The sequence below is a fragment of the Monodon monoceros genome, unplaced genomic scaffold, assembly GCF_005190385.1.
Source record: "Monodon monoceros isolate NGI ecotype Baffin Bay Population unplaced genomic scaffold, NGI_Narwhal_1 Super_Scaffold_3, whole genome shotgun sequence".
Taxonomy (NCBI): Eukaryota; Metazoa; Chordata; class Mammalia; order Artiodactyla; family Monodontidae; genus Monodon; species Monodon monoceros.
In genome coordinates this window covers 63,367,271-63,394,517 of record NW_021703780.1, presented here as the reverse complement: position 1 = coordinate 63,394,517, position 27,247 = coordinate 63,367,271, and the positions used below count along the sequence as shown (strand labels likewise).

At 60.7% G+C, this 27,247-nt stretch overlaps 1 protein-coding gene across 6 annotated transcripts; it reads left to right on the top strand.

Annotated features, from left to right (window-relative positions):
* Positions 1-483: 483 nt before the first annotated feature.
* On the top strand, positions 484-27,247 carry PLXNB1 (plexin B1). 6 transcript variants are annotated; one of them, XM_029243228.1, is made up of 38 exons: positions 485-694; positions 5,178-5,230; positions 6,299-7,411; positions 8,137-8,319; positions 8,594-8,722; positions 8,849-8,949; positions 9,228-9,360; positions 9,625-9,781; positions 10,087-10,195; positions 10,272-10,380; positions 10,796-11,476; positions 11,681-11,803; positions 11,995-12,117; positions 12,410-12,503; positions 12,589-12,761; positions 12,907-13,058; positions 14,855-14,960; positions 15,137-15,273; positions 15,584-15,760; positions 15,987-16,158; positions 16,348-16,590; positions 17,260-17,436; positions 17,520-17,662; positions 18,157-18,257; positions 18,354-18,571; positions 18,708-18,886; positions 19,039-19,105; positions 19,321-19,467; positions 20,271-20,439; positions 20,721-20,824; positions 20,899-20,983; positions 21,212-21,396; positions 21,543-21,703; positions 21,795-21,942; positions 23,814-23,878; positions 24,020-24,095; positions 25,116-25,190; positions 26,512-27,247. In XM_029243228.1, exons 3-38 carry the CDS (start codon positions 6,305-6,307, stop codon positions 26,614-26,616), a joined length of 6,414 nt encoding a protein of 2,137 aa, XP_029099061.1. In that variant the 5' UTR covers positions 485-694; positions 5,178-5,230; positions 6,299-6,304; the 3' UTR covers positions 26,617-27,247. The 6 variants fall into 6 exon arrangements, with proteins under 6 accessions (XP_029099060.1, XP_029099056.1, XP_029099061.1 ...); XM_029243229.1 differs by having other exon boundaries at positions 486-694; positions 17,514-17,662; positions 21,224-21,396; XM_029243227.1 differs by having other exon boundaries at positions 484-694; positions 17,514-17,662; positions 21,224-21,396; positions 23,814-24,095.

Here is a 27,247-nt window from a genome sequence, read left to right as displayed (position 1 = left end):
TCTGACAGCAGCCAGTATGGATGACCAGAACCTTCTGATTGAGGCTCCCCCAAGCCTGTGGAGGCTCTGGGGGCTTCCAGAGTGATCTCTGTGTGACAAATTTTGCCTCCCAAGAGGCTGTCCCAATGGCCATGAGCCAAAGCTCTCCAGAAGTCCTAATAGGATGGGCTAGGTCCTGGCTCCTGAGTTTTTGCAGTGGGCAGGGCAAGGTATGGAGGGCCCAGCAGAGGGCACACCTGGGCCTCAGGAGAGAACCCAAGTGTACCTCCTTTGGAAGGCCCAAGTATTTGCAGGTGAGGGAGTCCAGACTTGCCCAAGGCTTCTCAGCTTGGGGCGGGCCCAGGTACAGGTCTGGAAGGAAATGTGCCCTTGCTTGTGCACTTTTGCAGCGGTGTGCCCTCCTTTAACAGCAGGGCTAGGTGTGGTATCACCTCCACTTGGCGGTCAGCAAATAGGCGTGTGTGTTTGGGGGGCAGGGGTCAGGTTACTTGGCTTAGTGATGGCGCAAGCCCAGGCCCAACCCCACAGCCTGCGCTCTTCCCGCACAGCCAGAGGTGGGGGCCGGAAGGAGACGCCGGCTGTTTGGGAGTCCTGGGAGTAGAGCCGGTGGGCAGACCTGGTGCGGTGGGGAGAAACAAGGCGCCTAGGAGTTCAAGTTGGAGGAGGACGACCACAGGAACCAGGTATTGGACAGGTAAGAGAGAGCTCGCGGCGCCGCACACGGGGGTGGTGGTCAGCGAACAGGCGGGGCAGGTGAGGGGCGTGGGTCCCACCCGGCGCTGCCAGGCAGGTAGGCAGAGGCCGGGGCGCGGTGCAGAGCGCGACCCCCAGTCCGGCACCTCCCATCCCGGAGGCCTTCCAATTCCGGTTCCAGCGCGGCACGCAGGTGAGGCCCGGCGGGACTGGGCGGGGTGGGGCAGCCGGTCCTTGGGGTTCCCGCTCCTCACCGTCCTCCCGCCGCCGTCCGCGTTGCCCTGGCTACCGCCGTGGTGCAGCCCGCCCCCGCCGCCCCCCTCCCCGACCCGGCGAAGGAGGGGTGTAGTCCCCCGCCCTCGGCAAGTGCAGAGCCGGGCGGGCTGGAATGCGGGGTCCCGGGCGGCTTGGGGCCGCGCGCCTGGCTCTCGCGGCTGCTTCCGGCCTGGCCTGGGCGGCGGGCGGGGGGAGGGCGGCCCGGCGGGCGAGGGGGGGAAGGAGCGGAGCCGGGCCCGGCCGACGCGGCTTTGTCTCCTTTGTTCCCAGCGGTGGCAGCGCCGCGGCGGGAGGGGCGGGCAGCGGCCGCAGTTTTCCGCCCCTCGGTCTCCGGGTAACAGCTGCGGCTCCGCCAGACCCACCTCCGGCGGAGGGCGGGGGGGGGGGGGGGGAGGCCGCCGCCGCCGCCGCGCGCGCAGATCTCGAGCCCGGAACGGCCGGCGCCCGCCTCGGCGTGCTAGTCCTGCGGGGCCCGGCCGGGTGGTGAGTGCGGGGCCCGGGGCCGGGGCGGTGGGACCGGGGCGAGGCGGCGCATCCCCGGGATGGAAGGGCCTGGAGCTTCGGTGCCGCCGGGCCCGGGCAGCCCGTGTGAATGGTGGTCGGCTTCGGTCCTGAGAGTTGGGACCATACTTCTCCGCGCGAAGGGAAACTCTGGCGGCTCCGCCTGTAACGCGATTGGGAGACAGAGGAGGTGGAGCTGCTCCTCCGCGCCCCCTCCTCGCCAACGCCGCCGCAGCCGCCTCAGCCCGGGACCGGCCGGCCTCTTCCCCGCCCTCCCAGGACCACGGGTGGGGTCCTTGCTCTGGTCGGGGAGGAGGGAGGAGGGTCGGGGAAAAGTCGACGGGGAGGTCGAGGCTTCCCCTACGTAGTAACAGCCCTTCCAGGCTGCGCTCGGCGCAACTGACAAAAGGCAGCCTGTGATCCCCCTGCCACGCACCCCCAGAGGGGAAGCCCCAGCCCCCCATCCGCCGTATATATACGGACGATGGGTGATTGATGAGCACTCCTTGAGTCCTCACCGGTAAATGGTGGACCCTCACCCCCACCCCACCTCAACACAAACAACAGGGTAAGCACTGTGCACTCCTGCGCTGTCAATTAGTAACTTCTCTTGGGTGGACCCTGGGAGCAGAGCGAGGGCAGAAAGGAAAGGCCGGTTTCCCCCTCTAATCCCCGCGACTCGGTAAATGAGGGCTGGGATATGAACCCTCTCTCAGTTTGAAGGGCAGAGTTTATAAGCCCTCTTGGTTGGTGAGGACAGCCCCAGGAGGGCGGGGAGAGGTGCTTGCTCTTTGCAGACAGAAGTTAGGCAGCCTTGGGCCCTGCTGAAGCGGTCCAGAGAAAGGTGGGCCCAGAAGAGCTAGGCTTTGGCTGTGACCCTGGCTGGGGTTTGAGATCTGGGGAGTGGGCAAGAGATCCTAGCTGTGTAAGTTGGGGACCTGAGGCCCAGCTCCAAACCAGCCTTTTCAGCCTGCTCTGGCCTCGTCATTAATAAAAGTGGGGCTGACCCTGTGTCATCCTTCAAGAAGCCAGGTGGCTTGGAGAGGATTGTGGGCTCCATATCTCCCCTGTTGGCTGGGTTTTCTTGGCTGTGAAATGAGGGTTCTTTCAACATGTAAGGAGCACCTGCTCTGTGCTAACGTTTGTCCTGGTTACTGGGGCCTCTGAATCAAAAGTCACATTCCCTGCCTTTAAGGAGCTTCAAGAGTGGGAGTGTGGAACAAGGAGAAGAGTGGCCTCAGTTGGTGCCTCTAATGCCAGGCACACACCATATCACGTTTAATGGTCAGAGCGGTCCCGCCTCCCATTCTCCAGATAGGAAACCTGAAGCTTAGAGGGCCCAAGGCAGAGCTGCAATATACACGAGGGTGGTGGCTGGGGATGTCCACTGGCCATGTGTAGTGGGCTCCTCAGGAGCATGGGGGGACAGGGAAGGCTTCCCTGGGAGGTGATGGTTGGGCACCAGAGTTAATGGGATAGAGAGGGAGTGGGCACGGAGGAGTGTGAAACAGCCTGCAGTTCAGGCTGGCAGGAACGAAGAGCATGTGCGGGGGAGCACTGGCATGGATCGCACAGGAGAGCATGTGGACTGGACGGCTTGACCTTTATACTCCAGGCCCTGGGGTGCCCCAAAGACTCTGGAAGGAGGGATGTACTCCGATACATCGCTTGAAGTTCCCCTGAGGTGGGAGGGGGTAAGCTGGAGGGGCTGGGAGCTGCTCTGTGGCCAGTGGCAGAGGTTAAGTGAAATATGTGTCCTTCTTTTTGTCCTCCTCCTACCCATGGTATGTGGGGAAGGGCGAGGGTTGCTCGGCCCTGTGGCAGTGATTGAAGAAGCCTGACACACTTTTCCCAGCGTGAGTCGGCCTCCAGTATCCTATGTGGCCTTGCCAGGAGCTGTTCTGATCCTGCCCATCCGCTTCCTGTGGGCCACTCGACCCAGCTGTGATTTTACATTTAGGGATTGTCCTGGTTGCTGCCCTTTGAGGGCTGGAGAACTTTGGCTTGAAGTAGGCACTGAGCTAATGTTTGTAAGCGAATGATGGGTCAGACCCTCTGCCCAAGGCACATCCCTAGGCGGGAGGTGGTAGGAGGGACTGAGCAGTGGCTGAGCATGGGAGATGGCCTCTGCCCATCCTCAGGCAGACCCTGTCTTCCCAGAGGAAGAAACTTTCTCCCCCCATCCCTTGGAAACAAGGTGGGGGGCTCCTGGGAAGCCTGGCCTTGCCACAGTCCTGGGCTTCTCGCCGGGTTCACGACTCTCCCTGCCGGCCCCCTCCTCCTGCCCCCTCAGTGGCAAACAGAGGCTGCCTTGTTCCTGCTCCCATAGAGCTGCCCTGTTCTCTGCACACTAAAAATGGAAACCCCCAAGCTATTTTGGGAGCACTGCCCAGCCAGGCCGTGGCCACAGTACTCTGCTTCCACCGGGCTGCTGGACCCTCCTCCAAGCCTTACGCCCAGCCCTGCTCACTCTGGGCCAGCCTCAGGAGCACCCTGCCGGGAGCCTTGGCTGGAAGGAGCCAACCTGGACCCTGGGAAGCTCTGGGAACAGAGTGAACAGGCAGACTGGCAGCTGGGTGGTGGGAGGGGCTGGGCCATGCCGCCTGGGTACAGGCAAGTAGGGGAAGTGTCTCAGCTTGGGATGCATGCCCTGTCCTCTGTGCTTTACCAATCTTGGTGCTCCTGGCTGGAGACCATCCAGGTCTGGGAAAGGTGGCTGGTCTCACCTGGCTTCAGGTGGAGCCTGCAAGGATGGGTCTGTGAGGAGAGCAGGCCCTCAAGGTCTGCGAAGGTCCTGGGGATGTGGGGCACATCTAGTATGGTGACTTCCTTTAGGACAATCCCCCCTGCCCCCCACCCTCCAGCCCTGCTCTGACCTGCAGGAGAGGAGATAGCAAGAGATGGCCTGGCTTCTGCAGCCCTCTAGGACTTAGGGCTCAAACCAGGGAAGTATGCGTGAGTCTGTGTGTGTGGGGTCTGAAAGTGGGTGGTGGTGTGTATGTCTTGGGTGGGTGGGTGCATGTGATGTGCCTGTGTGGAGTGCATGTTTCTTTGTGTAAAAAGTTTGTCTCTGTGGACGTGTCTTTGTGCAGGTGTCTAAGTGCAGGTGGGTAGCGTGTCTGTGTGGGACGTTTGCCTGTATTTCTGGGTATGTGTCTCCGTGCGCTATGCACAGGCAGTATGTGCATGCATCTGTGTGTGCTCGTGCTCATGTGTTTGTGTGTGGGTGTGTGCATCCAGGGTGGGTGGTATGTGTGCTTCTTGGTGTGTGCGAGCATGTGTCTGCTTATGTGCTGGTGGTGGTTTGGGGCTAGGCCAGCCCCGGGCCTGTGTGGAGGGTATGTACCAGGGTACCCTGATAGGGGAGAGTTTGGCCAGAGGATGAGGATGGGAGAGTGCCGAGAACGGGCTGCAGGGGGCACAGGACTAAAGTGGGGGCCTGACTGGGCCCTGCCAGCCGTGCAGCTCCTTCCTAGTTGCCCTTTCCCAGGCCCTGAGGGTGCTTGGTTCTGCTGCCCTCCCCCTCTCTGTGGACTCTGAGGAGGCGTCCCTGTGGAATGTGTTTGGTGGCCGAGGGCCAGGCTGGGCCCAGCTCCACCAGCAGACTGGGTAGCCGGGAGAGGTACCTTTGTGCTGCCTCCATGGTGGGGAGCCCAAATGCCTGCAGCCCAACCCCCAGCTTCATGCTCTGCTTTCTCCCTGGCTAGGTGACCCTCACACGGGGCATGCTGTTGTCTCCTGATCCAGCTGGCCTTGCCAGGTGAGCCTGACCTCACACCTAGGTGTCTGGGAGCAGTGTGACTCCCACCTCTGCTGAGGGCTCTCCAAGGTGGGGTCTAGCTAGCCTTTTAGGCCCTATCCCTGGCAGCCTTTTTTAAAAAAAAATTATTTATCTTGGCTGTGTTTGGTCTTCATTGCTGTGCGCGGGCTTTCTCTAGTTGCGGAGAGCAGGGGCTACTCTTCGTTGCGGTGTGCAGCCTTCTCATTGCAGTGGCTTCTCTTGTTGCGGAGCACGGGCTCTAGGCACGCGGGCTTCAGTAGTTGTGGCATGTGGGCTCAGTAGTTGTGGCTTTCGGGCTCTAGAGCGCAGGCTCAGTAGTTATGGCGCACGGGCTTAGTTGCTCTGCGGCCTGTGGGGTCTTCCCGGACCAGGGCTCGAACCCGCGTCCCCTGCATTGGCAGGCGGATTCTTAACCACTGAGCCAGCAGGGAAGCCCTCCCTGGCAGCCTTAACCCCCCTCATCTCTCTGGCCCTTTGGTTCTGTGGTTATTACCCTTCTGGATTCCTAGCCTGAAAGGCCCTTCATCCAATTCTTACCCTACTCTAACATGCAGGTGGCCCATGAGACCTTGCCCTCCCTTTTTCTGCCCAGGAAACTGACATCCATGCAGAGGGTGCCTTTCTCTCTTTGGGGTTCTGGGTCCCTTCTTCCCATCCCTTGCCCTCCTGCCCCTTCCAGGCCCTAGTCCCTGGGAATGGGATGTTTCCCATGTCTCTGCCCCTTTAGCCTCTTACCCTTGGACCCTGTTATGACATAGGGCAGGGCAGGGTGAGGGGTGTGGGGTGCAGGTCTCCTGAGAGAGTAGTGCTTAGTGCTTACAGAGAATGGGCGGCGTTGAAGTTTCCAGGAAAATGTCTCCTGACCCCTTGCTAGTGTGTGGTCCTGGGGTCATCCTAACCACAGTGCCATCTAAGCCTGGTCCTCCCTGCTCCCCCCTCCCTGAGTTAGGAGGGGCGTCTTGGCAGCATCACAGTCTTACTCCTCACCAGTGGTCCCACGGTGCTCAGGTGGCCACATGAGCCCCGCTCAACCTCTCTCCCTACCAGGTGACCATGCCTGCCCTCGGCCCAGCTCTTCTCCAGGCACTCTGGGCCGGGTGGGTCCTCACCCTCCAGCCCCCTCCACCGACTGCTTTCACTCCCAATGGTACGCATCTGCAGCACCTGGCGCGGGATCCCACCTCAGGCACCCTCTACCTAGGGGCCACCAACTTCCTGTTCCAGCTGAGCCCTGAACTGCAGCTGGAGGCCACGGTGTCCACTGGCCCTGTGCTAGACAGCAGGGACTGTCTGCCGCCGGTGACGCCTGATGAGTGCCCTCAGGCCCAGCCCACCAACAACCCAAACCAGCTGCTCCTGGTGAGCCCCGGGGCCCTGGTGGTGTGTGGCAGTGTGCACCAGGGGGTCTGTGAGCAGCGGCGCCTGGGGCAGCTCGGGCAGCTGTTGCTGCGACCAGAGCGACCTGGGGACACCCAGTATGTGGCCGCCAACGACCCTGCCGTCACCACGGTGGGACTGGTGGCCCAGGGCTTGGCTGGGGAGCCCCTCCTCTTTGTGGGGCGGGGCTACACCAGCAGGGGTGTAGGGGGAGGCATCCCTCCCATCACTACCCGCGCCTTAAGGCCCCTGGACCCCCAGGCTGCCTTCTCTTATGAGGAGACGGCCAAGCTAGCTGTGGGCCGCCTCTCCGAGTACAGCCACCACTTTGTGAGCGCCTTTGCACGCGGGGCCAGTGCCTACTTCCTGTTTCTCCGGCGGGACCTGCAGGCTCAGTCTCGAGCTTTCCGTGCCTATGTGTCCCGTGTGTGCCTCCGGGACCAGCACTACTACTCCTACGTGGAGTTGCCTCTGGCCTGTCAGGGGAGCCGCTATGGGCTGATCCAGGCTGTGGCTGTCGCCGTGTCCGCGGAGGTGGCCCGGGGGGAGGTGCTCTTTGCAGCCTTCTCCTCGGCCGCTCCCCCCACTGTGGGCCGGCCCCCGTTGGCAGCTGCCGGGGCATCTGGAGCCTCTGCCCTCTGTGCCTTCCCTCTGGATGAGGTGGATCGCCTTGCTAATCGCACACGTGATGCCTGCTACACTCGGGAGGGCCGCGCTGAGGATGGGGCCGAGGTGGCCTACATTGAGTACGATGTCAATTCCGACTGTGCTCAGCTGCCCGTGGTGAGTCCTGGCACCGCCCAGCCCTTCCCTGTCTCTGAGGCCACTGGCCAGGCATTTACTGATCAGGTCAATGGATGTTAAGTGATTCCTTTGTGTCTGGGTGATGGATGGGTACCTTATGGTAAGAGTGGCATTCAGGGGGACAGAGCCAGCTGTGCAGGGGTGGGTTTGGACCAGGCGCTGAAGGGATGGCATTTGTGTAGGTGGACTGAAAGGGCATTTGAGGTTCTTGGGAATGGGGCAGGGACCCAGAATGTAGTGGGGATGGAATCTATTGTTTTAGGTTCTTGAGCAAGAGAGGCAGGTGAGGTTGAGACTTGTTTGGCTGTAGTCTCAGGATGGATGAAAAGGGTAGAAGCTACATATAGGGGGACTGAGTCAGTGAGAGGTGGGAGGAGACCCAGGTTAGTAGACCTGGAGAGGAGGATGCAAGCTGGAGAGGCTTTGGAAAAGTGGTCCAGGAGAAGGCTGAGTGCATGAACTGGAGGAAGCAGCTCCCAGGCCAGGGATGGGAGAAAGTGGGGCCCCAGACATGTGGGGATCAAAAGAGGGGGACGGAGCCGCTGCAGACTGTGGAGGTAAGCCACTGAGGCAAGGCTAAGAATGCGGCTGTGGGAGAGCCAAGAGCTGGCAGAGATGGTGAGAAGGGGTGGGGTTGTCCAGGGAGGAGGGGCCAGTGGACGTTATCCAGGGAGAGCCTTATTTGTGCTTCTTGCTGCCTGCAGGACACCCTGGATGCTTACCCTTGTGGCTCAGACCACACGCCCAGCCCCATGGCCAGCCGTGTCCCCCTGGAAGCCACGCCAGTTCTGGAGTGGCCCGGGGTTCAGCTAACAGCCGTGGCGATCACTGTGGAAGATGGACACACCATTGCTTTCCTGGGTGACAGTCAAGGGCAGCTGCATAAGGTGAGTCCACAGGAGGTACTGGGCCCTGCCCCAGGATCTGGAGGCGACAGGCTGCTGGGGACCCAGGCTGGGCAGAGCTACGCCTGAGACCCCTGGGGCTGCGATGTGAGATATGTGATGTGCCCCTGGCCCTGGCTGGGAGAGATGACCTGTGCTCCTCTTTCTGGGGCCGGGTGGTGTGACCTGTACTCTCTAGGAGGAAATTCTGTAAATTATTTTATTGGGGCGAGAGGGGAGGGCCTTGGGCCTCAGATCTTGTGGTCTCTGATCTCAGGTCTACTTGGGCCCAGGGAGTGATGGCCACCCGTACTCCACACGGGTCATCCAGCAGGGGTCTGCGGTGAGCAGAGACCTCATCTTTGATGGGGCCTTCGAGCACCTGTATGTCATGACCCAGAGCACGGTGAGTGCCACGCGCCAGCCAGGGAGGGCATGACTGCTGGGAGGGGCCTCGGGGGAGCTGGGGGCCCATATGTGGAGAGCCACTGGTGCTTGGATTGTTGACCTCAAGTCCTCTTTGCTGCTGTAGCTTCTCAAGGTTCCTGTGGCCTCCTGTGCTCAGCACCTGGACTGTGCATCTTGCCTGGCTCACAGGGACCCATACTGTGGGTGGTGTGTGCTCCTCGGCAGGTCAGCGCTCCCCCGAGCCTGGCCCCTTCCCCAGCCTCATGCCCTCAATTCTCCTGCCCTGTCCAGGGTTCCTGGTCCTTGGCCCTTGACTCTCAACCCTTGACCCCTGGATGCCCCAACGCCCTACTCTCACCCCTATCCTCCACCCTGACTTGCCAGGCCTGTCGTGGCCCACTTGAGGATCCTGCCCAGGTCCCTAGGATTGTAGGTGTCCCTGCCCCATGAACTGCCAGTGGCCCCGTGAGGGTCACAGGTGGACACTGGTTATTCTTGCCCAGGTGCAGTCGCCATTCCGAGTGCTCTCGGGGCCAGGGCTTAGAGCGGTGGCTGTGGAGCTTCCAGCCTGAGGTGGGCTGTCTGCAAGTGGCAACCTTGAGTCCTGCTAACATCAGCCGTGAGGAGAGGAGGGAGGTGAAGACCAGAGCAGGCGGAGCCCTGGCCGGGGGGAGCTCTGGTGATGGGTTGCAACCTTGAATTTTAAGTACCATATGGCCTTGCCCAAGTCGCTTCTCTTGGGGCTCCGCTTTCTCCATCTGTTACTAACCCAGGCTGGAGGGTATTTGTGATCACTGGGGGCTGGTGGCCGCTGGTGCCTGCCCACATTGGAAGCCTGTAAACGGAGCCCTGATCTGTTGCCCAGTGGCTCCAACAGCATGTCCTGGCCTCTCTTCGCAGGTTTTCTTGTCGGTACCCGATCTGCCACCCCTGTGGCCAGGGGAGTCTTATTCCTGCCACTTTGGGGAATACCAGAGTCCTGCCCTGCTGACCAGTTCTGGTGTGATGTGCCCCTCCCCAGACCCTAGTGAGGCTCCAGAGCTGCCGAGAGAAGCCGGTGGGTGAGAGAAGGAGTCAGCCCGGGGCCTGGGAGCCCCACTCACCTCCCATCTTGCTCCAAGGGGTGTGATCAGGATGAGGTGTGAATCCAGGCAAAGGGTCCTGAAGCGATACCTTTCTCTGAGGCCCCCTCTGGTCCCCAATCCCTAAAGTCCCTGTTTTCTACTCTGTGGACTGTGTTCCCGACCCTGGGCACCCCTTCCTGGTCAGAGTGCTAAACCCACCCTGTGTGGTCTGGGACGTCAGCTCGGGGTCTGAGTGCCCCTTCCTGCTCCTCAGCCCAGCTCGCTTCTCCCTCTGCAGACCACGTCTCCGTGAGCCTGGAGCTCAGGTTTGGCGCCGTCGTGATTGCTGAGGCTTCCCTCTCCTTCTATGACTGCATGGCCGTCACCTTGCTCCGCCCATCTGCACAGTGAGTTCCTCACCCCGACCCCCAGCCCCTGGGCTGCCCTGTGGCGATCGCCACCCCATGGCTGTGCTCTGTGCAGGTGCCAGGCCTGTGTGAGAAGCCTCTGGGGGTGTAACTGGTGCGTCTGGCAGCACCTGTGCACGCACAAGGCCTTGTGTGATGCTGGGCCCATGGTGGTCAGCCGACAGGTGAGCCCAACTCCTGGCCGGGCCCCAGGGGGGGTTCGGGCTCCCCATTGTGAGGGTTTCTCTCATGGCCTGGGGTCTGTGTGTCTGCCTGCCCCGGGTGCTCTGTCGTGAGCACCTGAGCTGCTGTGTGTGACGGACTCACTGGAGGACGGCTGTCAACGTCCCACCTGTTTCGGGAGAGGACGTTTGTAGCTGAGAGGAGGGGAGGTCTGGCCTCGTGCCCCACCTTGGCACAGATGCCATAGACGCCCCTAGAGCGCGCCCTCCCCTTCCCCTCTGGAGAATTAATGGGCTGTTTTTGTTTCTCTTTTCCTTGGTCTCCTTTCCTCTTAACACACCCTTTGCCTGCCTGCTGCCCGCTCCCGCACCTGCCTGCTGAGTGGCCCTTCCTGTCTTTCTCTGCCTCCCCCTTCAGAGCCCGCCCCTCTCCCCAGCCCCTCCTGCAAGAGACGCACCCACCTCCTTCCCACCCACAGCCCCCAGGGCCACGGTCGCCCTGACTCCTGACGCCCTTCCCGTGGACACTCCTTCCACAGCCACAGCCTTGGATGTCCCCCCCGGGGCCAGGCCTTCCCTGCTCAGCCCCCGGGGACCGTGGGCAGGTCCCGGCCCCACACCTGCCTCGGCTTCCACGGGCTCACCTCTCCACGAGGCCCCTCCTCCTCCCAGCCCCCGCCAGAGGCCTGGAACCGCTGTCCCTGCCCCTACAGCCTTCGGACCCGTGGCCACCGCTGAGGACCTCTTGGCCTCCCACCCATCGCCCTCAGATGCAGCAGCACTGCCCCCCGCCCTTGCAGAGCCTGGCCCCGAGGCTCTCCCCTCTGCGGTACCCCTGGACCAGCCCCCCGGCACAGCTCCCGCCACCACTTTCCCAGGGGCCGCTGGCTCCACGAAGCCTGCTCTGGACTGGCTCATGAGAGAAGGCGGCGAGCTGCCCGAGGCGGATGAGTGGACAGGGGGTGACACGCCCGCCTTCTCCACTTCCACCCTCCTCTCAGGTGATGGAGACTCTGCTGAGCACGAGGGCCCTCCCGCCCCCCTCATCCTCCTGTCCAGCCTTGACTACCAGTACGACACCCCTGGGCTCTGGGAGCTGGTGAGACCCGGCCCAGGAAGGAGGCCTCAGGGGAGGGGATTGGGACAGATGCAGCCTCTTGGCCACCTTGCGATTCTGCAGGGGAAGGATGGAGGGGAGGGGGGCGTCCGCTGCCTCACGCTGGCCTGGCCCCGGGGTTCTGTCTGGGAAAGGGATGAGGCGGCAGGTGGGCTCCATAGACTGCCTGGCGCTTGGTGCCTGCAGGAGGAGATGACCTTGGGGGCAGGCTCCTGCCCTTGTGTGGAGAGTGTGCAGGGCTCCAGCCTGATGCCGGTCCACGTGCAGCGAGAAGTGCGACTGCTGGGCAGGAACCTGCGCCTCTTCCAGGTGAGTGTGTCCTCTTTGCAGCTGTTGCTGTGGCCTCCTTGGCTGTTGGCAAACTATGCGCGAGTCCCGGGGAGCAGGGGAGGGCATGGCCTCAGGCCTCAGTCCCAACCCGGGGACTGTGCTGGGGCCCTGTGGGGCTCACCAGGCCTGGCTTCTGAAGCTGCCCCCGTAGCTGTGTCCTCTGTCCCCAGGACAGCCCAGGAGACCATGAGTGTGTGATGGAGCTGGAGGGCCACGAGGTGGTGGTTGAGGCCCGGGTCGAATGCGAGCTGCCTCCAGATACCCGGTGCCATGTCACCTGCCAGCAGCACCAGGTACAGATCCCGAGTCCTGGGTGGGCAAGGGCGCGCTAGCCACAGGCTGGCTACCAAGCTTAGCTGGCTGCACCGCACTCATCCCAGCCCATTCTCTGACTGAGTGACCCTGAGGGAGTCCTAGTACCCCAGCTCTGACCTCTGACCTTGTGCCCCATGGGGTCCTGTATCCCAGCTCTGGCCTCTGGCTTTGTGTTCCCATGAGTCATTTTGGTCCTTTCTCTGACCACCGTCTCCCCAGGCCTGACGCCTCCCCTAACCCTGGGCTCTGACCTCACTCCCATTTCTCCAGCTCAGCTATGAGGCTCTACAGCCAGAGCTCCGCGTGGGGCTGTTTCTGCGTCGGGCTGGCCATCTGCGTGTGGACAGTGTGGATGGGCTGCACGGTGAGTGACCCGGGGCTGCTGGGACTGGCTGGTGGCAACAGGGCTCTTCCTGGCCTGCCTCTCACATTCGTCTCTCCACCCCCAGTGGTGCTTTATGATTGTTCCGTGGGACACGAGGACTGCAGCCGCTGCCAAACTGCCATGCCCCAGTACGGCTGTGTGTGGTGCAAGGGGAAGCATCCACGCTGCGTGGCCCAGGAGGCCTGTGGCGAGGCTGAGGCTGTGGTCACCCAGTGCCCAGCACCCCTCATCCACTCGGTGTGTTAAAATGCTGGAGCATCCCTTCAAGGGGTTCGGGGTGCTATGGGTTCAGTGTCCCAAAAGGTGGGAGGCTGGGGCTGTCTCTCCAGGCTGCCAAAGGTCAACAGGTGCGTGGAGGTGAGCCATCCTTGTCCTGGAACAGGTGGAGCCACTGACTGGGCCTGTAGACGGAGGCACCCGTGTCACCATCAGGGGCTCCAACCTGGGCCAACATGTGCAGGACGTGCAGGACACGGTCAGGGTGGTTGGAGTGCCCTGTGCTGTGGACGCTCAGGAGTATGAGGTGTCCAGCAGGTGAGTGGGCTGGACTGACAGGAGCAGGGGGCACCCCGCGGGCTTCACAGCTGGCTTTCCTGCTTAGGGCCATCCACCCACTACTCGTCTGCCCTCCCCCTCCCCCTTTCCTTTGTTCTGATCACAGTATTTCGGGGCTGGGGTTACTATCAAGGCCTTGGCTTTGTGCACAGACCTGCAGGTTTCTGGCCTGGGTCTAGTCACTGCTCAGAGCTGACAGGCGGCTCTGCTTCCTGGCACTGCCTAGGTGTGCTCACCCGGCTTTCCAAGTGACCACGGGCATAGTTGTGGTAGCAGGCTCCTTGGATCCCAGACAGCTGTGCTCTGCGGCTGACCTTCCCACCTGCTGACCCTTCTTCCCCAAGCACTGCCCTAGGCAGGCTCCTCACGGGGATAGACTTATGACACACCTGCTGAGTGTCAGGCCCCTCTGTCCAGTCCCTCGGACCCCTCCCACTTTCCCAGGGCTTGTGGCTTACAAGGCTGGCAGTTGCAGGGTCCCAAATGTGCACACGCAGAACACAGCGAAGGAGACATCCACAAGCAGCAGGTCTCCAACCCGCCGAATGTCAGGGTTACCTGGAGAGTTGGTTCAAAACCCCCCAGAGCAGATCCTTAGACCACCTCCCTCTACTTCCTGCAGAGGTCTGGATCTGTAGGCCCGCGTTGGGGTCCCACAGTCTTATTTTCTTTCTTTTAAAAAATGTATTTATTTATTTATTTTCGGCTGTGTTGGGTCTTTGTTGCTATGTGCAGGCTTTCTCTAGTTGCGGCGAGCGGGGGCTACTCTTTGTTGCGGTGCGCGGGCTTCTTATTGCGGTGGCTTCTCTTGTTGCGGAGCTCGGGCTCTAGGCGCGTGGGCTTCAGTAGTTGTGGCATGCGGGCTCAGTAGTTGTGGCTTGTGGGCTCTAGAGTGCAGGCTCAGTACAGGCTTAGTTGCTCTGTGGCATGTGGGATCTTCCCGAACGAGGGCTTGAACCCATGTCCCCGGCATTGGCAGGCGGATTCTTAACCACTGCACCACCAGGCAAGTACCCTGCAGTCTTATTTTCAACAAGACTCTGCTAGAGCATGTTGTTTCCCCCCTGAATGTATTATGACTGAGAACTTTAGGTGAGTGTTAATGATTCTAGAACCATGAGACTAAAGTACTTTCTGAACTGATTTATAAAGGGATTAAAATACATTCCAGCTGAAGCCTCTCCCGGGTAGTTCACACTTCGCTTGATCTGTTTTCTGGGGGTGTTTGCAGTGACCGTGACAATGTCACAAAGAGTCGAACCACTGCAGGCTTCACATTCTGGAGATTAATTTGCCCCAAGCTTCTGTTTCCTGGCTAAGAACCAGCATTTCTTAGATTGCTCACTTTCCCTTCACGTCCATCCCCAGGCCTGACTAGAGGCTTTCGGGAACATGTTTTCATGAGGAAATCAAGTTTCCACCACCTTGTAACTGGTGCTGTGCCCACGGTGATGGTGGCCGGTTAGGCCCACTCATTAGCTCAGCAACCCACCCCTGCCATCAGCCTTACCAGGGCTGGTGCCCCACAGAGAGAGAAATTCTCCTTGTCAGGGGCCTCTGGGGTTGGATTTGAATGATTGAACCACAGATATTAATTCTCAGAGGCCAAAGCCTCCTGGTGAGTCGTTAAGGAATTCCTTCCAAAGCAAGAGGATCTCTGTCAATCTTGGGAGCCAGGGAGAACACGTGATGTAGTGGGGCAGGGAGGGGGCGGCCGGGTCAGTTTGAAGGGCCCTTAGTGTGGCCCAGCACCCCAGCTTGCCCTGTGTCCACAGCCTTGTGTGTATCACTGGGGCCAGCGGGGAGGAGGTGGCAGGCGCGGTGACGGTGGAGGTGCCAGGAAGAGGACGCGGCGTCTCAGAGCATGACTTTGCCTACCAGGTGCCTGACTGTTGAGTCCCCACCAGCTACCCATGGGCCACCCCCTTAGGTGGCTCCTCCCAGCACATTGGTTCGCCTCCCTGGGGCTCCCCACCCCAGGGCCTCCTTGTCTGCTCCCCCTGCCTCCCTGTTCTTGGCCTGATGCCTGTCTGTTTCTCCCTGTCCCCTTCCCACAGGACCCAAAGGTGCATTCCATCTTCCCGGCCCGAGGCCCCAGAGCCGGGGGCACCAGCCTCACCCTGCATGGCTCCAAGCTTCTGACCGGGCGGCTGGAGGACATCCGAGTGGTAGTTGGAGACCAGCCTTGTCACCTGTGAGGGCCGCTTCCTCATTCTGCAAAAATCCTTGAGCTCCGGGGAGAAGATGGAGGGGTGGGATATTAGGGAGAACAGAAATGGGGAGAGGGCCAAGTCTGCTCCATCAGAAAGTGGCCAGCCCCTCTCGAAGCTGGGGCTTTCTTGGGAGTGCAGCCTCCAGGGTCACTTGTGGAGACTGCAGTCAGCACTGAAGGGGGAAGTGAGCTGTGGCTCGAGTGGGTCCTGTGTCCTGGAATCACCCCTTTCCCCTTCCTGTGCCCCTCCAGCCCAGTCGGGCCTGCCTGCCACTTCTCCCTCCCTTCTCAGGCTGCTGGAGCAGCAGGCGGAGCAACTGCGGTGTGAGACCAGCCCACACCCCACGCCTGCCACACTCCCCGTGGCCGTGTGGTTTGGGGCTGCTGAGCGGAGGCTTCATCACAGCCAGTTCGAGTACACATCAGATCCCAATGTCACCTCTGCTGGCCCCGCCAAGAGCTTCCTCAGGTGCTGGGCCGAGGGCATGGCTGCATGGCATGCCGTTGGGAGGTCTTTGCAGCTCCAGTATATGGGGGTTTGTAGGGCTCTATGTGGGGGGCTTCGACTCCTATGCTGCTGGTGGGGAGAGGGGCCGTGGGGCTTTGGGTTGGAGCTGACCTAACATCAGGGACTGGGCTGTGCTTTAAAGCCTTGTTCACATAAGCCATAAGTGGCTCATGGGCTGTGTTTTCAGTGGAGGACGTGAGATATGGGTCCGTGGCCAGAATTTGGACGTGGTACAGACACCAAGAATCCGAGTGACTGTGGCCATGAGAGCACCAGGACCAGGCCAGGGGCTTGGGTGGAGGCACCGCGTGATCCCAGAGACGGCGTGCTCCCCCGGAGCCTCCTGTGGCGGCCTTCACGTAGGAGCCCCAAGGGCATCCCCTGCCTGCACTGGGCTAGCCATCGCCCACCTTGCCCCTCATCCCCCCCACCACCCCTAGACAGCTGTGGGTGGCGGGTACCAGTGGAGGCTATGTCCCCATCTTTGCTGGACCCCCCCCCCGTGCACCCTCAGCAGGCCCTCCCTGTCCTCCCTCCCTCTGCCCTAGTTTGAGGAGCCCTGCCACGTGAACTCCTCCCAGCTCATCACGTGCCGCACGCCGGCCCTCCCAGGCCTGCCTGAGGACCCCTGGGTCCGTGTGGAATTCATCCTTGAAAACCTGGTCTTTGACTTTGCAACACTGAACCCCACACCCTTCTCCTATGAGGCCGACCCCACTCTGCAGCCGCTCAACCCCGAGGACCCCACCGCACCATTCCGGCACAAGCCTGGGAGTGTGCTGTCTGTGGAGGTACTGCTCCTAGTGGGATCTGGCAGGGCCCCAAGACCCTTCACTTTGCCGGATGGTACTGCTGTGTGTGGCACAGGGGGCATGACAGCAAAGTAAGGGCCAGTGGATGGACATGGCGAGTGCTGAGGGGGCTGGCGGCGGGGTGCCTAGCCAGACACACCTGGCCGGGGCTTAGGTCCTGTGGTCTGGGTCCTGACATACCCCATGGCAGGTGTCTGAATAACGATATGTAAATAGTTTGGCACACGCAGTGGTGGCGAGGTACACAATAGGCGCCTGGGCTGATGCCCATTTGGCAGGCTGTCTCATGTGGACACATACTTGGCGTGTGTACTCACACACGCAGTAGCAGGGGCTCTGCTTTGTTAGGCCACTGCGTAGGATTTGGGGACAGCTTTATATTCTCCAGATTTTTAGCTCCGGAGAAGTTAAGACTCATGGAAGAAGGATCGGGAGGGGCAGAAAAGGATCGGGGGCAGCTTGGGAAACATCCATGGGGCTGTCACCCCATGTAGAGGACAAGAGGTGCTGAGGCACCATCAGCCCTGCTCCTGGGGGTGGGTCTCAGGACCATCCGTCTCACATTTGGGGAGATAGGATCTGAGTGACCATCAGCTCCTCCCCTTAAGGAAGAGTTCTGAATGATCAATCAGTGACCCCATGTTCCAGGGGGAGAATCTGGACCTTGCAATGTCCAAGGAGGAGGTGGTGGCCATGATAGGGGACGGCCCCTGCATGGTGAAGACGCTGACCCGGCACCACCTGTACTGCGAGCCCCCCGTGGAGCAGCCCCTACCCTGGCACCATGCCCTCCGGGAGGTGCCTGATGCTTTGCCTGAGTTCACGGTCAGTGGGCAGGCTCTGGGCCGGGGCAGGCATCGGGCGTGCGCTGACCTCTTGCTCACATGTGGCTCCCTGTGCAGGTGCAGATGGGGAACCTACGCTTCTCCTTGGGCCACGTGCAGTACGATGGCGAGAGCCCTGTGGCTTTTCCCATGGCAGCCCAGGTGGGCTTGGGGGTGGGCACCTCTCTTCTGGCCCTGGGTGTCATCATCATTGTCCTCATGTACAGGTGGGTGCAGCCAGATGTGGCTGGGTTGGGCAGGTAGTAGGGTGTGGCTGGATTGGGAAGGGGCAGACTAGACCAGGGATAGGCAAACACTTCCTATAAAGGGCAGGAGAGTAACTATTTCAGGCTTTGTGGGCCAGGCGGTCTGGGTGGCAGTGACTCAGCTCTGCTATTATAGCCCAGCGGCAGCCACGGACAACATATAAACACATGAGCATGGCTGTGTTCCAACAAATCTTTATTTACAAAAACAGGCCAGGGGCCAGATTTGGCCGTGTTATAGTTTGCTGATCCCTGGGCTAGGCTGGGCTAGATGAGTCGTGGGTGGGTGTGACTTGCCTGGGATGGGACAGGCTGAATTATTCTGACTAGGCCCTGGCTTGGCTGGGCATGGCAGGGTTAGACTGTGCTGGCCTGGGCAGGCCTGGGCCCGGTGGGACCCAGCAAGGGCTCGGGCCTCCTCTGGCCTTCCCTGCCCTGACCTTGGTGCTGAGCAGGAGGAAGAGCAAGCAGGCTCTGAGGGACTATAAGAAGGTGCAGATCCAGCTGGAGAATCTGGAGAGCAGCGTGCGGGACCGCTGCAAGAAGGAGTTCACAGGTGAGGCTGCGAAGACCCCATGCTCCAGGGCTCTGCCCAAGCCTGCTCCCATCACCTTGGGATCTGCGCCCAAACCTGGCTTCTTCTGCTCAACAGACCTTATGACCGAGATGACCGATCTTACCAGTGACCTTCTGGGCAGCGGCATCCCCTTCCTCGACTACAAGGTGTATGCCGAGAGGGTCTTCTTCCCTGGGCACCAGGAGTCACCCTTGCACCGGGACTTGGGCGTGCCTGAGAGCAGGCGACCCACTGTGGAACAAGGGCTGGGGCAGCTCTCCAACCTGCTTAACAGCAAGCTCTTCCTCATCAAGGTGCCGGCCCCACCCCCTATCTGGGCCCTCCAGGGGTGGGGAGGGGGTTCCCCTACCCTCCAGCCCCATCCCTTCTCAGTCCCTCCGTTTCTGAATCTGCCCTCCCCACCCACCCATCCCCTCTCCCTGGCGCCAGTTCATCCACACCCTGGAGAGCCAGCGCACCTTCTCAGCTCGGGACCGCGCCTACGTGGCATCTCTGCTCACCGTGGCACTGCACGGGAAGCTTGAGTACTTCACTGACATCCTGCGCACCCTGCTCAGTGACCTGGTGGCCCAGTACGTGGCCAAGAACCCCAAACTGATGCTGCGCAGGTCTGTATGCCCGTAAGATGCCACGGGGGCCAGGTGGCCGTGGACAGCTGGAACCAAGACCTGAGTCAGGCCCTCTGGGGCCTGGGGTCTGAAGAATAGAAAGCCCTGGGTCCCCACCTGCTGACTCTGCCCCCTCTTTCCTGTCATCCCAGGACAGAGACTGTGGTGGAGAAGCTGCTCACCAACTGGATGTCCATCTGCCTCTACACTTTCGTGAGGGTGAGTGAGGCAGAGGTGGGTGGGGCTCCCCTCCAGGGAGAGTCAGGACTCTGAACGACGCAGCTTCTTGCCCCGGCACAGCTTGGGCACCCCTGCCCAGCATGTCCTCAGCCACCTTAAGCCTTCTGCGGCCTGCATCCTGTTCCCTCCCCCAGCACCTCCATCCCATGCTTGTCCCCTGCCCCGGGTGTCCTAACTGCCCGCCGCTCTCCCAGGACTCGGTAGGGGAGCCTCTGTACATGCTTTTCCGTGGAATTAAGCATCAAGTGGACAAGGGGCCGGTAGACAGCGTGACTGGCAAAGCCAAATACACCCTAAATGACAACCGCCTGCTCCGAGAGGACGTGGAGTACCGTCCCCTGGTGAGGGGGGGAGAGAGGGGGAGGGAGGGGGAGAGAGAGAGAACCTGCTGGTGAGTCAGTCTCCCATGAAGGTGAGGAGGGTGACCACGTATGATTGTGTGGGTGTCTGCATCTGGTTTGAGCCAGCCTAACCTCCAGCTGGCTGCAGGATAGAGGCTTGAGGGCCAGACCTTGAAGATAGGACCTCAGAGGTTCCCCAGGTTTGGGGTGGGGTCAGGGTGGCCACATCCAGAGTCTAGGGAGCAGCCAACCCTGCCCGGGGCCCGTCCGGGTCCTTGCTGTGTCAGGGCCTGAGTGTCTGCCTGATCATGGTCTTAGCATCCTGCCAGGGGCATGGTTGTGCCCACCAAGCTGGGAGTCACCCTGGCAGACCTGCCCATTGTTTCCCTCTGGGAAACTTTCCCCTTTGTGGCCCACGTGGAGGTCCTTTGGGAAAATCCCATTCAGGCTCCGCCAGGCCTGCTCCTCTGGCTAGTGGAGACCCCACTTCTTATGCGGGTTTCCTCAGCCTAACTGTCTGTGCCGGGAGCCTGAGGATCAGAGTTCAGAGGGACTTGTGCTCTCCCATTTTTTCTGCCATTCACCCAGCAGACACTAGTGCTCTGTGCCAGGTGCTGGGGCCACAGAGTGGAGGGAGCTGCTGTCCCTGGGGAGGCAGGCGGGTGAAGAGACAAGGAGTGATTGTTTGGTGCTTGGAGGTCAGAGGCAGTGGCTTCCTTATGGGTTGTCCCTGGCCTTGGCCTTGCATCTTGGTCATCCCACACGTGGCATGAGCCCTGACTGCTCCCATGTATCGTGCATAGACCTTGAATGCACTACTGGCTGTGGGGCCTGGAGCGGGAGAAGCCCAGGGCGTGCCTGTGAAGGTCCTGGACTGTGACACCATCTCCCAGGCCAAGGAAAAGATGTTGGACCAGCTTTATAAAGGAGTGCCTCTTGCCCAGCGGCCAGACCCCCGCACCCTGGATGTCGGTGAGGGCAGAGGGGAAGGGTGGTCTGGGGACCCTCAGGGCTAGGCTGGCCCTAGACCAGCTCTGCAGGGTCAGCTTATCACCCAGGGGAGGTGGGCTCTGGAACACCTCTATAGGGATGACCTGTCACCTGTTGAGGGGCCCCTGTTTCTGGACTTCAGAGAAGTTGGGTGAGGTTGCCCCTGATGGAGGGGCCAGTGTCCTTGTAGAAGAGGGGACAGGTTCCACTGCAGGGAGGGTATGTCTGCAAGGACAAGGACCAAGCCCACCTTGTCCTTGCAGAATGGCGGTCTGGGGTGGCCGGGCATCTCATTCTTTCTGACGAGGACGTGACTTCTGAGGTCCAGGGTCTGTGGAGGCGCCTGAACACCCTGCAGCATTACAAGGTGGGAGGGGTGGGAGCTGGGGGAGGGCTGTGGTGGGGTGGGCTGGTGGAGGGGTCACCAACTGTGGTCCACAGGTCCCAGACGGAGCAACTGTGGCCCTCGTCCCGTGCCTCACCAAGCATGTCCTCCGGGAAAGCCAGGATTACGTCCCTGGAGAGAGTGAGTACTTACCCTCCCCCCCGCCCCACCCCTGCCATCGCAGTCCTCTACCCTTGCTTTGCCCAGTCTCCAGTAATGGGGGAAGGTCCTCTGGACTTCAGGGTGGGCTTGTGTCTACTTCCCTTCCACCCAGAGAAGCCCTTAACCAGGTGCCCCCACTCCCAGGTTTTGGCAGGACCCTGGGGGTCTAGGGCAGGGGGCACCTGATGAGGGGTGACAAGCTGTAAGGTCTTGGTACAGGGACCCCAATGCTGGAGGATGTGGACGAGGGGGGCATCCGGCCCTGGCACCTGGTGAAGCCAAGCGAGGAGCCGGAGCCGCCCAGGCCTCGGAGGGGCAGCCTCCGGGGCGGGGAGCGGGAGCGAGCCAAGGCCATCCCTGAGATCTACCTGACCCGCCTGCTGTCCATGAAGGTGGGGCTGGGGACAGGGACGAGACAGGTAGTGGGATTTGGGGGTATGTGGGGCTTGCACAGGCCTGGTGTCACGAGGCATCTGAGGCTGGGCTGGGCTGAGGTCCCCTTGCTGACTGCATCTCCTGTGCTTCCCCTCGTCCGCAGGGCACCCTGCAGAAGTTTGTGGATGACCTGTTCCAGGTGATTCTCAGCACCAGCCGTCCCGTGCCGCTCGCTGTGAAGTACTTCTTTGACCTGCTGGACGAGCAGGCCCAGCAGCATGGCATCTCGGACCAGGACACCGTCCATATATGGAAGACCAACAGGTGGGGGTGGGGCGGGGCGGGCCTAGCATGTGCGGGGTCTTCTCTCCTGTCTCCCCAGCACACTCACTGGCCACACCTGCCCCGCCCACAGCTTGCCGCTGAGGTTCTGGATCAATATCATAAAAAACCCGCAGTTTGTGTTCGACGTGCAGACATCTGATAACATGGATGCAGTGTTCCTGGTCATTGCACAGACCTTCATGGACGCCTGCACCCTGGCTGACCACAAGCTGGGCCGGGTGAGCTGGCTGGGGTGGACCGGGAGGGTCTAGGTGGGTGGGGCAGCGTGGCCGGCGATGGAGAGTGCTGTGGTGCACAGACTCCAGGCCTTCTTGAGGATGTCGAGGAGGAGGACATGGGAGGCCTTTGACCGCAGGCCCGGGGCCAGGCTTTGTCCCCGGCCTCCCTAGGAGGTGGCCGTGCCTCAGCCTTCAGGGATGAGCAAGGGCAGGGGGCACGTGTGCTGATTCACAGGGTTAAGTGGAGCAAAGAGTGCTGGCGGTGCGGCAGGAGGCCAGGGCCACTTGGCAAGGGCTCACCCTGAGGGCAAAGGGGGTGGTCAGACCTGAGAGTTAGGTGGAGCCTCCTGGCAATCATGCAGTGGATGGACTGGAGCCTGGAGTCCAGAGAGGAAGCTGTGTTGTCCCTGGGATGAGCGGTGGCCAGGTTCATGCTGGGACTAGAGGGTACAGGGCAGGCAGAAGCTGTGGGTTGGATGTGGGGGTGAGGAAGAGGGAGGGGTTCCTTACGCACCCCGGGCCTCTGGCGGTGGTGAGCTAAGACTTGGAAGAGGTGAGCCCATGGATTCTACAATTGCAGAGCAGCTCCAGGCTGCCTCGGAGATTTGATTCCCAAGGGCAGTGGAAGTGTCTGCCAGCCCGTGCAGTACAGGGAGCAGAGTCCAGGGGAGGGCCAGGCGAGGAGGGATGTGCTGACAGGGGAGCTGGGAAGCATGGAGGAGAGGTGGTCAGGGCTGCCTGGTGGCACAGAGAGGGGGAGGTATGTTGTCACAGTGGTCAGGACCCAGAGAGTCCTGTGACAGACATGGGGTCACCACCATGACTGCTCAGGCACCCAGCAGGCAGGGCTGTCGTGGCTCTGCATAACGGACTCTGCTTAGCCTCGACCCCTGGGCCTGGGACCTCTTGAGAGTTCTCCATGGGGAAACAAGATGGAAAGTTTCACTCTATAGTGCTGTCTTTTGTAAGCCATTTTTGCTCTGCCTGTGCTCATTACTCTGCCTGCGATGAGCTGAGAACCACAGAGCCACACCAGGACCCAGGAGTCACCTCCAGGGTGTGTGCTGTATGGTAGCTGGGTTCTTCTGCCTGATCTTCACACTGCTCCCCTTCCCAGCAGCGCTGCAAATGCTTCCTGGGTAGCTCAGGAATAGTGCAAACCAGGATGCCAAGGGCCACCCATGGAGAGTTGCTGAGAAGCAGGCATCCTGCCTCAGGCCCAGCGCTCACGCCCTTGCTCGCAGGGGGCAGTGCAGTCTTGCCTCACCCTCCCAGCAGCTGTGGGATGAGGCAGCAGGTCCAGAGAATGGAAGTGTGCTGCCCACAGCCACTGGGACAGAGCTGGGATTGGAGCCCAGTTCGGTGGTAGAGGATGTATCTGGCTGTGTTAGATTGTGGGCTCTGGTCTGAGAGACCTGCTTCAAATCCCAGCTCAGCCACACAGGAGTGAGGTGGTCTGGGGCAATTTAATTAAATTTCGGGGTTAGTTTCCTGATTTTTAAAATTACATTACATGGGGAATGAACAGCACTTGGAGAAGCAGTATTAGGGCTCCACACGGCACTGCACCCTTCCCACCCTGCATGCCAGTTCCCTGCCAGGTCCGGGTGGAGGCATGTGGAGCTGACCTTGGAGTGAGATGGGGGGAAGCTCAAGGTGATGACAGCAGAGATGGGACACTGGGGGAGGGGTAACAGAAGGAATGAGGTGGGGTGACCAACCATCCGGGTTGTCTGGGACTGAGGAGGTTTCCTGCAATTCGGGACTTAGTTTTAAAACTGAAGCAGTGCTGGGAAAATTGGGACAGCTGGTCACCCTAACAGGAGCTCTCATCCTTCTTTTCCTTTCACTGTTCACCTACTGGCACCCAGGACTCTCCCATCAACAAACTTCTGTATGCTCGGGATATTCCCCGGTACAAACGGATGGTGGAAAGGTACGAGGGAAAGGGATTGCATCTGGGGGATAATGGCTGGACGGATTGGTGGGTGTTTACAGCTGAGGCCCAGGGGTGGGCCTGGTGGGGTGAAGAGGGGTTTGTTTCCCCAGCGGCTGCCGGACCCATGATCTCTGGCAGGTACTATGCAGACATCAGACAGACCATCCCCGCCAGTGATCAAGAGATGAACTCCATCCTGGCCGAGCTGTCCCGGGTATGGCCCTCCTTCTGCTTCTTGGGTTGGGCATAGGCCTTCTGCCACAAGGGTCCTGCCCCCTTCACACTGCTCCTTTGCAGGGAAGCCCTGGGGGCCTCAGCACAGTGTTCCCGCTGCCTCTGTAAAAGACCAGGGCTCCCAGTGTCTCATCAGAGAGCAGCAGGGGCCTTGTCCTGGCAGCTGCCACCGAGCCTGACTCAGCCAGGTGTTTAGATGTCTGCAGCCCCTCGGGGTCTGTGGACCATAGTTCCAAGGCAGTGAGGTGGCAGGGATTCAGCCCCAGCACTGCCTGGGTCAGCCTGTCCACGTCTTCCTACTGCTCTGCTTTCCTTGGCACTATAGACATGCCCCCCCACCTACTCCTAAAACAGCCTCCAAACAGTCCAGTCCGGGGAATTTATAAACAATGTAAATCCGAAACCACGATGATGATGACCACAACCACAATAACAACAGTAGCTACAGTTTTGGGGTGTTGCTGTGCGTGGGGGCTTTGATTACTTCTCATTTGATTCCCATAAAAGCTCTACAAGTTAGGTGATATCAACTCCATTGTCCTGAAGAGGAGGTTGAGGTTCAGAGATGTCCCCATGGAGGGGCCTGGGTGTGACCTCAGGAAAGACTTGAATGAGGTCACAGCAGAACTATGCTGGGTCACAGCCTGTGAGCAGCACCTATTCTGCCTGGCTCTGCAATTGCCTGGGATGCCAGAGGGTCCCAGCTGGAGCCTGGAGGGGGAGAGAGGCCGAGCCCCAGTGGAGACCCCAGGCCATGGTGAAACTACAGATCCAGGCTCTCTCCACCAAGGAGGCCCTTTGGTCCTATCCTGTCCCCAGCTTAGCACGTCTAGCCTGGCATCCCCTGTCTGTGGAGGGGCTCTGCTTCCCAATGCAGGGCCCTGTTCCTTCCTCTACCTCCCAGCCCCCTCTTCCCCACTCCCCTTGCCTGGGGTCCTGGGCCTCCTCTGGTGGCTGGCAGCACCCCCTATCTCTGTAACCTCTTGTCTCTCCTCCCTAGAACTACTCTGGAGACCTGGGGGTGCGAGTGGCCCTGCACGAACTCTACAAGTATATCAACAAATACTATGACCAGGTGGGCAGAACCTGGGCACGGTCAGGATGAAGTGAGAGGGTGACTGGCTCTGTGACGCAAGTGTGGGGCCTTCGGGTCTCCCCCAGGCACAGAGTGGTAGAGGGGGACTGAGCCCTGGGTTCGGGAAGTGTTCTTCAGGTGTGCTTCCTGGTAGTGGCCCGGCTCTTACCTGCTGCCGCCCTTCCCATCCGGGCTCCTCAGCTGGGCTCCTGGGCATGGTGGTGGTGATGGATGGCTGGGGATCTACCAGGGCCTGGAGATGGTGTGCAGGATGTGCTGGGAGGTACACACAGCGGCCACCTGTGCCCCGGCCTTGTGCTCCCTCAGAGCCCTACCTGAGACCACATGTGGCAGTGTGCTGTGCAGGCCATCTCTGGGCGGGTGGGACTGGCTGGGCTGCATGCGCTGCCAGAGAGGAGGGTCTGGGGCAGATGCGGGCACAACAGAGCCGGTAAGGGGGCTTTCTGGGGGATTCCTGGGCTGGGCCTCAGGATCAGAGCGCCCACCAGTCAACCCACTGAGTGCCTGCTGGAATCATCTACCCAGATGTTTGCGTGGCCCCAGGGATGTGGCCGTTGCTGTTGAGCGATGAGGGCCCTGCCTCATGGCTCAGGCCTGGAGTGGGGACAGGCATTTGACACAGGAGTGATGCACAAGCGTGAAGTCCAGGTGCCTTGCTCCAAACAGTGTGGGTGTCGGTGTGGGGGAGGCGGGGCCGTGTGACACAGCTGTCCCCTTGTGGAGGCGTGGCCGGCGAGCCCCTCCTGTTCCCACCCTTCCCTCTGTGGCAGCCCCCCTTGTGGTTATGTAGTTGTCCGTGTTTGGTCAATACCTGTCTCCCCTCCAGTGAGCCCCACGAGGGCAGGGATTGTACCTGTCATCACTGCCGGGTCCCTGCTCCTTGTCCAGCACCCGGCATGTAGGAATTTAGGAACTGCTTGTTGCCTGGTGGGCGGGGGAGCCAGGATGGGTGGAGCAGGGCTTCCAGGGGGTTTGTGGCAGAGAAGACCAGCATGGTGGGTGAAGTTGGCCTCCACTCAAAACGATTTTACTGGGGAGGTGATATGCATTACCGTGAGTGCTAGGTACTGAGTAAAGTACTTCATTCCCTACCTCACTAATCCTTAAAACCCCACAGTGACTCTGCTGTCATCATCCCCTCCCCGAGGGGGCCCTGAGGAAGTGAGTGCAGCAGCTCACAGGGTTTCTCGGGCCCCTACCCACACCTGCTGCGGTAGCTGTGGAGGCCTATTGAAGTCTGTGGCAAAGGCAGACGGCAGGCTGACGGTCTCCCCCTGCTGAGTTGGTCTCTGTGTTTCAGATCATCACTGCCCTGGAGGAAGATGGCACGGCCCAGAAGATGCAGCTGGGCTATCGGCTCCAGCAGATCGCAGCGGCTGTAGAAAACAAGGTCACAGATCTGTAGGGACTTGGAGATCCCCTGGCCTGCTGTGCCTCAGCCCCGCCTGGGCAGCCCCGGAACCACGAGGGAGAGACCACCTTCTTAGATGCCTGTAGTGCCTGCCCAGCGGAGTTAGTGGAAGGTGGCTCCAAGTCTCCTGGTGGCTCTGGCCTGGGCCCTGCTGGACTCATCTCGCAGGCATGGGGCCTTGAGGCTGATGGAGTGGTGACCCTGAGGCCAGTGACCCTGCGGGCTACTTTCTGTGTGATGTTAGTCTGAGGGAAACTGGGGACTAAGGGCTTCCAGAGAGTGGCTGGAAGGGCCTCCAGCCCCTGGGGAGACTGTACTGCTCCTGAACACTGGCCTTTATCCCAGGGGATTCAGAGAGGAAGGAGGAGAGCCCCCACTTCCTGTCCCGCCCTCCTCCTCCACCATCCCTGACCTCATTAGCCGCCACTGGCCATGTTGCTGCTGCCATTTTCCTAGGTCCGAGAGATGAATGCCTTTCCTAGGCTGCTGCAAACTGACCTCTCAGCAGGGCTGGCTGCTTCAGGGCCACCGAGGCAGCCAGGAGTGAGGGGTGTCTGCTGCAGGGGGGCCTCGGGGAGAATGGTGGCCCTACTGACCTGGCTCTTCATTAAAGGATAACACACTG